This window comes from Polistes dominula, unplaced genomic scaffold, assembly GCF_049000335.1.
Source record: "Polistes dominula isolate Pdom_NZ unplaced genomic scaffold, Pdom_raw_medaka contig_20, whole genome shotgun sequence".
NCBI lineage: Eukaryota > Metazoa > Arthropoda > Insecta > Hymenoptera > Vespidae > Polistes > Polistes dominula.
The window spans coordinates 2970347-2983734 of NW_028301147.1; the positions used below are offsets into that span (position 1 = coordinate 2970347).

A 13388-nucleotide genomic window follows, 5' to 3' on the forward strand; every position below is an offset into this window, starting at 1 on the left:
ATATAATTGATAAGATTATTTTTTTCTTTCTATCTCTCTCTCTCTCTCTCTCCCTCTCTTTCTATATACATATGTATATATATATATTTATATATAAAATTCATTTTTATACTCACAAGTATAAGGTATAATACATGATATCATTTATCGAACTATAGACTGTTCAAGTATAGTCTATGATTTTCGTACTAGCTAAACTGTGTGCGTGGACTATCGTTCGATGTTACTTCGCGGCTCCTGGAAAGAGTCGGTTAACCTGTATTTCCTTCAATAAAATATTGAAAAATATAATGTAAATCAAAAACATTTGTTTATTTCATTAGTTGTATTTGGTGTTGGATGTAAAAAAAAAAAAAAAAAAAAAAAAAAAAAAAATAAAATTAAATTAAAATTCAAATTATAAAATAACAAGAAGAGATAAGATATTAACATTTCTTAATAAATCTAACTCTTGTCGAATGATTTAAATTGGAAGATTGACAGATCAATTGAAATAACAATTATCAGTCGAACATTAATTAAATGCAACAACAACTTTTGTAATAACTTTGAAAGGATGTAAGTGTTGTTGTTGTTGTTAACAAAGTTTTTATCAAATTGTATAAATCATTAAGATAAAAATATAAAAATATAAAAGCAAAAGTGTGAAGAAAAAGAAGAAGATAATACTATTGAAAGGAAAGTAATAGAAAAAGAAAATATTAAAAAGAAGTTTTCTTGTGAATTGTGAATTTAAAATTGTGTGAAGAATATTTATATACTTGTATATTATATACATAAAACTGAGATAATAATTCTAGATAATTATCAGTGGAAATATTCTATATATATATATATTTTGTTTATAAATCCATACGTTTATTATATATATATATATATATATATAAATTTGTATATATTTTATATATAATTAATTTGTTACGTTGTCAATACTTTGCATAACAAATGTCAAAAAACAAATTAAATTTGACGTTACCACCTGGCTCGATTGAACCAGTTCCAGCTGTGTCTCCATCACCGCCAGTTCCACCACTGCCTACATATTCAGAACCACCCGTTATGCCAGAGTAAGTTTAATCCTTAAATCATATTTTAATAATTCATTATCCTTTATCTTTAGTATTCCATTTGTTCATTCTTTTATTCTTTATTTCTTGATTAGTGGTGTAATGGGCAAAATGAGTATCGATGCAATTCAAGAAAGATTAGAAGAGTTAGAGATGGATGAAGAACAAAGAAAGAGATTAGAAAGTTTCTTAGGACAGAAAGAGAAGGTAGGAGAATTGTGCGATGATGATTTTGAAAAACTTGGAGAACTAGGTGCTGGAAATGGTGGTGTCGTTATGAAAGTTAGACATAAAAAATATGGTCTCATTATGGCAAGAAAGGTACAATTGTTTTGAAAGTTTATACGAATTTATAAAAAAATATTGTATGTTTAATCCTGTTAAATGTATATTAATCTTTTCAGTTGATTCATTTAGAAGTAAAACCGGCTATTAAAAAGCAAATCATAAGGGAATTAAAAGTATTACACGAATGTAATTTTGCTCACATAGTTGGATTCTATGGTGCTTTTTATAGGTTTGTATACACATTCAAATATATTACTTAAAATCTTAGTTTATCTCAAAATATTTATATCTTCTGTATTATGATTGTTTACAGTGATGGTGAGATTAGTATATGCATGGAATACATGGATGGTGGATCGTTAGATTTGATATTAAAAAAAGCTGGAAGAATTCCAGAACCTATTCTAGGCACTATTACATCCGCTGTAAGTAATACTTGTTATTAATATTCACAAATATATTAGTTTTTATTTCATTAATAATTATTATTCATTTTGTTAAACTTACAATTAACTTTATATACTTAAATAACTATAACTTAAACGAATATACTGAAATAAACTACATACATATGAATTCTTCTAATTGTAATGAAAAAATTAATAATACGTTTCCCGTTCGATAATGCCTCCTGGAAATAAACGAATACAAAGTCTTCTAAGCTCGTCATAAACCCAAAGAAATAGGGCTAGTGGTAGGGAAGGCCAATACCAATAAATATCTAAAGGCATAGTCTTCAATATTTTTGCTGTTCCTGGTATATATAAAAACATTCCTGTTATAATAATTTCGAATACAAAAGAAAAGTTTAAAAACCAATTGTCCATTCCTTGTTGAAAAATAGAATTACGTCTTGTTTTACACATTACTAAATCTACCATTTGTGTTATAACGATAGAAAGAAAATATCCCGTGCGTGCTTCGTTAAGTAAATCCATTCTAGCTTTGTAAGTCCATGTTTGTCCATAAGAATCTTCAAGATCATTAATAGCCCTGTTTTCCCAATCATATCTTAATCCTAACAGTTTATGCGGTAAGAAACCATTCAACATTAAAACCATAAAATAGGTATAGAAAGCTGCTGCAGATTGAGTCATTCCAATTTGACCATAAGCAACAGATATTAAACGTTTGTTAACTAGTTTATCGTATTGAGGATTTCTCGGTGCTCGTTTCATAATATCTGATTCTGCTTTTTCGTACGCTAATGAAATAGCAGGAATTAAATCGGTTCCAACATCAACACAGAGTACCATTTCAATAATAAATGGTAAAGGAATTGCAAATATAAGACTAGCTAACATTGGTAACATTTCAGGTATACTAGATGTTAATGAATAAGCAATGGATTTTTTTAGATTATCAAATATCAATCTACCCTCTTCTATTCCCGTAACGATGGACGCAAAGTTATCATCCATCAGTATCATATCTGCAGCATTTTTAGCTACATCCGAACCAGTGATTCCCATTGCCACTCCTATATCAGCTTTTCTTAAAGCAGGTGCATCATTTACACCATCCCCAGTAACAGCTACAATTTCTCCTAATCTTTGACAACTTTCTACTATCATCAATTTCTGTTGTGGTGAGGTACGAGCGAACACAATCTCTTCGTAATTTCTAATAATATTATCCAGATCATCGATGCTCATACTTCTTAATTCTGAGCCTGTTAAGACTATAGCATCTGTTACAATATCAGGTATTGCAGTAAAAGATTGTTGATTATCATACAGCAAAGTTATTTCATATTTAGTTTCATGTCCTTCACTTATGATACCAACTTTTCTAGCAATAGCCATTGCTGTTATTGGATGATCACCAGTTATCATGATCACTTTTATACCAGCTGTACGACATTTTTGAACTGCTTCTGGTACGTTAGGTCTAGGTGGATCTATCAAACTAATTAGACCAACAAATCTGTAACCTTTAGTTGGAAAGTTATATTTATCAGGAGAATCTGTGTTGAATACGTAGTTAGAGTCATATACAGTTCCAGGTAACTGAAGATCGCAATAAGCTAATACTCGTTCACCTAGATATCCTAATTCTGTACAGGCATGTTTTACTGATTGTAAATCAGTTGTTTCTATTTGTTTGGTTAGACCCTCCATAGTTAGTATTGAAGTGCAATAATCCAAGATTATTTCTGGAGCACCTTTCATAATCAATGTGTATGAATCAACATCATGGTGTATGGACAATTGATACTTGAGAGTAGAATTGAAAGGAATTTCAGCAACCTTTGGATATTTTTCACGAAATGCATCTGTAAAATGTATGTGCTCACAGAAACGAAGTATACCAGTTTCTGAAGCATCACCTATAACATCACGTTGTTCTATTGGTACTAAAAGTGTACTTTCTGCTGTAAATTGAGCTCGTAAACAAAGAGTGGCATCTCTCAAGAAATAATTAAAAGCAGGCTTTTCCAACAATAAATCTTTTTCTGCACCAATTTTTTCTATTGGTGAGAAAGTAAATCTGTTATATCCAAACCATAAATGTGACACTGACATTTTATTTTGAGTAAGAGTTCCTGTCTTATCAGAACAGATAGTTGAAGTAGATCCAAGAGTCTCTACTCCTTCCAGATTTTTTACCAGACAATTTTTATTAGCCATTTTTGTGGCAGTCAATGTCAAACATGTAGTTACCGTTATTAGTAAGACTTCTGGCACATTGGCTACAACAATACCAAGTAGATATGTGAAAGCTTTGATCATGTTTGGTTCTAATATTAGAGAAATTACGAAGAAAACTAAACCAAAAACGACAGCGACCGCTGTAATAATGTGAACAAAATGTTTGATTTCTTTAGCAATCGGTGTTTCAACTCTTTGTAAATGTGACGTTAATCCTGCTAATCTTCCGATCATTGTGTCATCTCCTGTGGCAATAACTATACCTATCCCATCTCCAGCAACAGCAAATGAAGAGAAAAAGGCAACATTTGAAGATTCCATAGGATTTAGATCTGTTGGATAGTCCGTACGAGTAACTGGTTCACTTTCACCAGTAATGCTTGAGTTTTCAACTCTCAACCCGCTACATTTAATTATCCTTATATCAGCAGGTATCTTATCTCCAAGTCTGATCTCTACCAAATCGCCAAGCACTAATCTTTCGGTACCAAGACGTATTTTTTTGCCATCTCTTATTACTGTTGCAAAAGTAGGTACCATTTTTGCAAAAGATTCCATAACTTTTGTATTCTTACTTTCCTGTACGAAAGCACATATTCCAGATATGAGACATATTGCAACAATTATCAGTCCTAACCATTCTATTCCACTTTGTTCTTCTTCATATAAATAAGTGATTAAGACTAATAAGAAACATAGAGCAGCGCAAATCCATAATAATGCTGCAAAACCACTGAACATGCAAAGCAAAAATTTAATGTATTCGGGTGTTTGCTTAGGAGGAGATAACATGTTATGACCATATTTGATAAGTAATTGTTGAGCATTTTTCTCTGTTAAACCATTAACTGGATTTGTATTTAATTTCGTGCATAAATCTTCCAACGGAATTATATGATCCGTGGTATCTAATTCTTGAAGAAGTGCTTCAAAGTCAGCTTCAGTTAATTTTTTCTTCGGAAGGTCTAAAGAAGAAATGGTATTGTTCATTTTTGGTCGAAGATTTTTCATTGACATCGTTTGCATCTCAGGCATCTTGTTTCGATAATTATATTTTAAAATAATAATAATAAAGGTTTAATTAATTCGTCGGTACTATATTTACAGCTCAACTCACTTCAATCATGTTTTTATATTGCTCTTCTTTTTTTTTCTTATTCTTTTCTTTTCTTTTCTTTTATAATTCTATAGGGTATATCTAAAAAAAATTTGATATTATTTTTTGTTCTCAGGTGTTAAAAGGTCTAAGTTATTTGCGTGACAAGCATGCTATCATGCATCGCGATGTTAAACCAAGCAATATTCTTGTAAATAGCGCAGGAGAGATCAAGATTTGCGATTTTGGTGTCTCCGGTCAGTTAATAGATTCCATGGCTAATTCATTCGTTGGTACCAGAAGTTATATGTCGGTAAATATTATTTACATGTCTATGTTTCTTATCACAAGTCTGAAGAACATTTCATATACTAATTATATGTTCACATTTACAGCCAGAAAGATTACAAGGTACCCATTATTCCGTACAAAGTGATATTTGGTCGTTAGGATTGTCTCTTGTTGAAATGGCTATTGGTATGTACCCCATTCCACCTCCAGATGAAAAAACATTAGCATCGATATTTGGTTCACAACCAGGAAGTCAACCTTCAACGGAGACTGCAGCAACAAATAGCGAGCCTACTCAACCAACTCAACAATCACCAGGACATAGTTGGTGTTCAAATTATTAACACAGTATAATTAAATGACTTATTGTTTATATCATATAATGATGATAATAATAATATTATTATTATTATTTATGATCTATAGGTGCTGGTAGCCCAAGACCCATGGCAATATTTGAATTATTAGATTACATTGTTAATGAACCACCACCAAAATTGCCAGTTGGCTTTTTCAGTGACACATTCACAGATTTTGTTGATCGTTGTTTGAAGAAAAATCCATCAGAGAGAGCAGACTTAAAAACACTAATGGTACCAAAGGATATTTCATAATTGTACTTCTGTGTGATATTGTTCTACTATATTATAATATAATATATATACCGACATTTTGTAGAGTCACGAATGGATAAAAACGGCTGAGTCGGAGAATGTTGACATTGCTGGCTGGGTATGCCGTACAATGGACCTTCAACCGACCACTCCAACTCGTTTAGCGAACGTACAATCCTGAATAAATGTAACTCTTACATACTTGACTACTTATATACGCGTTCAGTACTCATAAGTCAGTTATTATTTTCTTTTCGTTCGATTATATTAGACAGTGGCGTTATTTTTTTTCTTTTGATTAATTAATTTTATGATCATTAATATTATAACTCCATTTTGTATGTTTTTTTTGTCTCTTATATAATCTTATTCCTCATTGTTTAAAGAAAGAAACAATTTAATGATGAATAAGACTTAAAAGAGACAAGCAGAGGTTACTATAATTAAGAAAATAAAGTATAAACTTTGACTATAGAATACTCAACAATCCATATGATAAGTCCGTGTTAAAAATTATCATTAATTAATGTAGGGAAAGATATTAACGAGTTGATGAATTCAAGTGGAGAAAAGAAGAGAAAAGAAAAAAATATATGGTTTAAATGTAAGACTATATCTGTTTGCATATGTATGTATGGATGGTATATAATATATATATATATAGAGAAAGAGAGAGAGAGAAAAAAACTTATTAATTAATAATCACAATTATATTAAAAATACTTTATGCCATTTAAACGCCACTGCTCTTTTATATATTTTCGAATGAAATCAATTTTCATCTATAAGTTTAGGATTATTCTTCTTCTTCTTATTATTATTATTTTAGAAAAGTATGTAAGATATACATGTAAACAGTTATATACGGTATAAGTTTCAAATGAATAAAATGATCAATATACGATGTGTTCCCTGTGATGATGATATTAGGATATTTGAATATATGGATATCAGGTATATGAAAGAAATCATTTGACGAATATTAGTTAGGTCAAGTTATGCATAGAAAATTTGTACCTGACATCCTTAGAATGTTATTTATATATACACATACACACACATATACATACACAAATACACTAGTGAAAAGACTTTGTTCCGCCATTCATTACAATTTCATAGGATTCTTTTATATCATATATATATATATATATATATATGGAATGAGACTAAGAAATTAGAGTACATATATAGGGTGTCTTATAATTGGTGGTACTAGCAAGCAGGAGATAATTCTACATGAAAAATTAAGTTGAAAAATAAGCTTAAAAATTTATGAAGTACACGTGTGCTCGTTTGTACCATTAATTACAAGTATATATATATATATATATATACTCTTATTGTAGACATTATCAAAATGATCAATTTGAAAAGAAAAAAAGAGCCTTCCAAATGAGATAAATAATTTCTATACTCCAGGTTAATATATGATATATATATATATATATATATATATATATATATCAAATAATATAAATCATTTTCTTTCTCGTGTATGTGATTGATTCTATTAATTATTATTAAGTCACAAGATGGAAATCTCGTAATATAAATAAACGTGGCCTCAAATGTAAAATGTCAAAAAAAAAAAAAAAATACAAGTCTTTAGTGTGATCTTAAAATATGTCCATGTGTTCACACGAAATATACATATATATATATATATACATACATACATAACTTATAACTGCATTTGCCGTATAATTATGCATCAAGTTTTTCCTACGTAATTGAAATAAATTAGATATTTAATAAACTATTTTTGTCGCTTAACGATTAGTTTTATATTCATGGACATTTAAAACAGTTTTAAATATTAGTATCGTTATTATTGTCAAATAGTATCTTGTATGTTATATTTCAAACCATATATATATATATATATACAAATATATATTGTGCGCTGGTAATTATGAAAGTTAACTAATTGTAAGTTAAAAAATTGGTCCACTGTCTTAATTACTAGCGCATATGTGTCGTCTTTTATGAATATTATACGGTTAATAATGTATTGTCATCGGATCCTTAAATTTTATATAATATATATATATATATAAAAGTAAACAAAATATGTATAAGAAAAATAGAGAGGAAGAGAGAGAGAGAGAGTAAGAAAGTAAGAAATTGTGCAGTATAAGATGAAAACAAAAGCCATCGGTCTCAGTTACATACAGAAACGCATACATACTTAATCTATATGAATATAATGAGATAATGTATGTAATGCTATTACAAAAATACAATCGTCTTTTCAATAACCTTTCCTTGCTTGTCTGAAAGACGACTTTCATAAATGTAACTGCAGGTATAGGCAGTATCAGCCTGTTCCGATTTGGCTTAAAATAAATCGGAGTGTACTACAATAAGAATGTTTATAAAACATGATGAACATACTCCTCGTTGGCATGCATAAAAGCGTAAGACGCGAAATTACCCAAAACAGATGTTTCTTAATATATATAATTATAATGATAATGATGTGATGCTGCTTAACGTGGCATATGTTTATTGATAAAAATAATAATAGTAATTATTATTTAAAAGAAAAAAAGATTTAAAAAAACTAGAAAGTAATATAAGAACAAATATCGTTTGACTGTGAAAATGTCAAGCAACAAGATGTAACATATGTTGATAGAAAATTTAGTGATATTAGTTTAAAGGTGCCGAAGAAATATGATCTTTTATTATGAATCGTATTATTATTATTATTATTATTATTATTATTATTATTATTATTATTATATGTGCAAATTATTTGTTGCAAAAAAGATGTGGATAATTGCAGTTATATTCATTATCTAAATGTTATAATCACACTAAAAAGAAAAAATAAATATATGTATAGAAAAGGTAGCGATAAATAATAAATTTATCCTCTACCATATGTGCATTTGAATTATATGTAATGAAATTTTAAAGTATTGCTGAATGAGTTTTATTTTTATTTGATTTATATCATAATACATTTATATTAGAATTCAATTTCATTCAATTCAAATAACTTTTGCAATTAAATAACTTTTTTTTATTTACTTCTCTTTTAATAGATACTACACAGTAATGATGTTTAAAGTAACAAATAATTTTTTTGTTTGTTTTTCTGTTTTCTTTTTAAATGCTTGTACAAATATTATAAATGTATATAAATCAGTAATCAAAGTTATTCAATTTGTTGGCATTGAATGACCAATTTTTCCTTTTCATTTTTTTTTTTGTTATTCCAATTAGAATTGGAATTCTCTTGATATCTGTCATAAGATCTAAATATTATAATATCTTATATTAATATATTATATTATATGATTAATTTTTAAATATGTACATTCACATTACGTGCACAAGTTACGTGCACGTATATTAAATATCTTCACGAAAGACATACGAAATAATTATTTATAATGTAGGATTTTTGATTTGATTAGGCAATATACAAAAAGGTGAATCCACATAAAACAAGACCCAGTAAGAATATTTTACTGCAAAAAACAAAATTTTTCCCACGGGTTAAGTCATCCATGAGTAGTCTGGCACTTGATGATTCTAATGGGGTAATGTAATAGAAAAATAATCAGATCACGCTGAACATTGGAGCCTATCAACAAATTTTGTAGTTATTCATTAGTATTACGTCATATTGATTATTGGGTTGAAATGGCCTACCTTTGGCTAACAATAATGAATGGCAGTAAATTGAAAATATTTCCAATTAAAACTACATATCTGTAGTGTTGATACGAAGTAACATCAAATTAGGAGATGCATGATAATGACGCGTCACTCTTGTTCCAGCCATGTATATCTTTAAAACAATATTATTGGATCTACGACTAGTAACATATTCAGCCACGGTAATAGTATCATTGGTTATTTGGTCGCAACCAGTGATATCGAGTAATTCCAAGTTAGGCGATTTATGAATAAGGGTAGTTAAGCCTGTATCCAGTATCGAAACACAATACTTACATTCCAGTCGTCTTAAGCTACACATATTGTCTAAACCTATAGCTGTTATTTCATTCAAATAGTTAATTATTAAAGTTTCTAATTTTGGTAAAGTTGCCACAGCTTGTAAACCCGTATCAGTAACTTTATTGCAATCTGAAAAATGAAAATTAATTTTTCATTGTCTTTTTTGTATCTATAAATTATTATAAAAATATCATATTAAATTATTTTAAAGTACTCTTACTTTCGATATCTAAGTAGGTCAATTTTGTACACGTTGAAGCCAAAGCAATTAGAAGAAAGTTGTCTACAAAATTATTTGTTGAAAGTATTAGAGTTTCAAGATTAACAAATTTTGTTAAATGTAATATATTTGAATCTCGGTAATAAAATTCACAAAAATCTACATTAGTTAGTTCGAATTGTTGAAGATTTGTGCAATACTTTGCCATTGCTTCAAGTAAAACACCGATGAAAAATGTGCTCTTATTGATAACCAATTTTTTTAAATTCTTCTGATTTTCTAAGACCTAAATCAATAATATAAAATTCAATTAAATTTATACATTATCTTATGTGTGTAAATGTTAAATCATTGAAAAAATATATGACAAATATTTCATATATATATATATATATGTAAACTTACATTGATAAAATGTCGTGGAGTGATATTATTACAAGCAGTTAAAACAAGTTCTTCTAATGTATCCGATGAAAGAAATCCTAAACATTTGCCCGATATTCTCATTTCACGAAGACTCACGGAAGTTAAGCGTTTACACATACGAAATAATAATGATAAATCTTTATCAATTAGAGAAGAAGAACACGGATAAAATGCTAAACTAAGCTTTTTTATATTTGTACAATTATCAGCTAATAATTCTAATCCCGAGGAAGACAATTCGATTCCACTGAAATCAACTATTTCTAAATTAGGACACAATTTGGCAATGATGAGCAAAGTGCTTCGCGTTAAGGACGGATATTTATGAGGAAAATCAATCTGAGTTAAAAATCTACCGCATCTCAATAATACTTGACGTAAATCAGATGTATTAATTTTTTTATAGTCTGATAATATTCCCCACGTATGATTAGAAAGATCTAACTTTTTAACACTATACCACGATTTTTTTGACACATCCTTCCAACGTTGACATACTGAAAACAAAGTTATAATGAAATGAATTATATAAAAATATACGTATCAAACAATTTTTAAGTAATAATAATTAAATATATTAAAAAAAAAAAAAAAAAGGAATTCTTAATATTATTTTACCCCTTTCTATGGCAATTTTATCCATAATTGGTAAATAAAGAAAAATGTGTATTAAACAATCATCGTTTAATACATCTATTGAAGCAATTGTAGAATTGTCTACAGTGTCTTGATCAGTTTCATTAGTCGAAGACATTTCACGAGATTTATTTGAATCCTTTGTTGAATTATTATTTTTAAATTGTGTTTTATCCGGTTGGTGCCAAGGATCTGCTGGCATTACTTTTAAATCTCTACTATGTAAATGAATACGTTTATTACTTCCGGCTTCTCTAGCTCTATAAATTAAAATAAAAGAATATTTTATTTTTGATATTAAATTTGTACAATGTTGACAAAAAATTTTGGTCTTACCTGATTGCACCCATAACTGTACTAAACGTAACAAATGCATAATTACTTCTACTGCTTGTTGGACTTAAGTAAACACTCTCAACTTTTCCGTATTCAGAAAATAATGCATTCAAATCTTTAAATGTAGTCTGTAAAAAATCACATTAGTGTTAAATCATTTTTCTTAATATATTAAATTATTATTTTGACAATATAATTTATAAATCTAATTTTTGTTTAAATCATAATTTCAATTTTTCATGATGCAATGACATATATCGGTTAAAGATAAAAATTTTGTAGAAAGATAAGATAAAATGAAATTCAAATAGGGGTGTTGATAGTTCCCATCACGTGTCATTGTTATCGCAGGTATAAACAAAAGGATAAAATATGCGATAAGAGAGAATACAAAACATACCCTTTGTGCTATATTACAAACAAACAATTTCCGTATTGGCGTTCCATTTATTGTTGTTGGCAGTACACCTTCTTCGGTTATTCGATCAGCACCTTGTAGAAAAACATTGAAAGAAACTTACGTTTATGTATGTTGTATGTGTGTGTGTGTGTGTGTGTAAAAGTAAAAGTATATACACATGTATATAAAAACAAAATTTTTACCATTTTCAGTTTCCGCACGAATTCGTTTCAAAGCTTCGCAAAAGAATTCTATTTTATTCATTTTGAGTTCACAGAGATTTAACTCAAAGGACAATGATCATTTGTGACCTTGTATCGAAGAAGAATTATGGGGTAAATGACATATGAAAAAGAAAATCGTTATACCTGTTTAATATCAAAGTATTTATCTCACTTTTGTCTGAATTTAATTGTTTATTTATTTTAAATATTAAAGATTAAATTTCATTATATATTTAACGTATTCTTTAATTTGTTTCATTTATACAATTACACGTCTTCGCGTTTTCTGACATTAATACTTGTTCTTATATGATTTTGTATCAATTGAAACTGCATTATCAACTGAGAACGTACTTTCTTATGACTTATAAAGTCATCTATAATTTAATTATATATATTATTGTTGTTACAAGTGCGTTTAATTTTGATACAAAAACAAAGAAATTCTAAAGTAATAATGGTCTTGTTATTGGCACTATTGTACAAATTAATTAATGGACAAGTTATTTGACAGGTGAATTTTTGATTGGTTAAATATTCTACTGATCATGATGCTACCTACTTTACCATCAGTATATATTTCATTTTATTATTCTTTTGTTTATCTATCCTAATTTTATTTTTATCTAAGAACTTATTAAATTATTTATTTTAATATAATAACAGATAAATTTGAATAAGATTATTGATAGATTGTTTAGACCAATTTTTATTCTGTCTACATAATCTTTTATATTAATAATAACAATAATAATATTTATATTTATATAAGTCATAAATATTCCACGAAATTTTGAAAAAAAAAAAAAACTTGATTTAATTATCATATAGATCTATTTAATCATTTAAAATGAAAAACTATCATATGTCTTCTTTGTGCCAATTTAATTGAAGATAAAAGTTGTATTGTCTAAGGAGTCCCAGATTAAATTTAGATATCTTAAGCTGACCTTTGAGAGCATTGGAAAATTACGAAGGAATTTGCAACGATAAATTGGCCCGTTAAGTGTTGCGATTGGTGTACTTAGTTAAGAGTTGACCAATCATTGAGCACTTTTCGATTCTTTCGGTAGAGAAGAGTCGTAACGCGCATGCTCTGTTTACCGGTTTTAATATCGAGCCTACTTATGAATCGGCGCGAGATTTCAGTAACGCGCAAGACTT

The 13388-nt window shown here is 28.4% G+C and overlaps 3 protein-coding genes across 9 annotated transcripts; 1 reads left to right on the plus strand and 2 right to left on the minus strand.

The window, feature by feature from the left end:
• Positions 1 to 800: 800 nt before the first annotated feature.
• On the plus strand, positions 801 to 7467 carry Dsor1 (mitogen-activated protein kinase kinase 1). Its single transcript, XM_015320357.2, has 8 exons — positions 801 to 1067; positions 1163 to 1388; positions 1472 to 1584; positions 1669 to 1780; positions 5239 to 5415; positions 5498 to 5717; positions 5820 to 5986; positions 6072 to 7467. Exons 1-8 carry the CDS (start codon positions 946 to 948, stop codon positions 6186 to 6188), a joined length of 1254 nt encoding a protein of 417 aa, XP_015175843.1. The 5' UTR covers positions 801 to 945; the 3' UTR covers positions 6189 to 7467.
• On the minus strand, positions 1810 to 5225 carry LOC107066087 (sodium/potassium-transporting ATPase subunit alpha). The gene has a single exon (XM_015320351.2). The coding sequence runs from the start codon at positions 5039 to 5041 to the stop codon at positions 1955 to 1957; it is 3087 nt and encodes a 1028-aa protein (XP_015175837.2). The 5' UTR covers positions 5042 to 5225; the 3' UTR covers positions 1810 to 1954.
• Positions 7468 to 8932: 1465 nt separating the features above from the next.
• Positions 8933 to 12685, minus strand: LOC107066089 (putative RNA-binding protein EEED8.10). 7 transcript variants are annotated; one of them, XR_016178207.1, is made up of 9 exons: positions 12204 to 12685; positions 12001 to 12092; positions 11601 to 11728; positions 11247 to 11524; positions 10608 to 11125; positions 10203 to 10488; positions 9977 to 10111; positions 9674 to 9812; positions 8933 to 9553 (listed from the first exon to the last, which is right to left on the minus strand). XR_016178207.1 is itself a non-coding variant. In XM_089177330.1 (8 exons), exons 2-8 carry the CDS (start codon positions 12262 to 12264, stop codon positions 9726 to 9728), a joined length of 1749 nt encoding a protein of 582 aa, XP_089033456.1. In that variant the 5' UTR covers positions 12265 to 12311; positions 12397 to 12684; the 3' UTR covers positions 8933 to 9725. The 7 variants fall into 7 exon arrangements, 3 of the variants coding, with proteins under 3 accessions (XP_089033456.1, XP_015175842.2, XP_015175840.2); XR_016178206.1 differs by having other exon boundaries at positions 8933 to 9605; XR_001475677.2 differs by having other exon boundaries at positions 9674 to 10111; positions 12204 to 12684.
• Between the last annotated feature and the right edge of the window lie 703 nt (positions 12686 to 13388).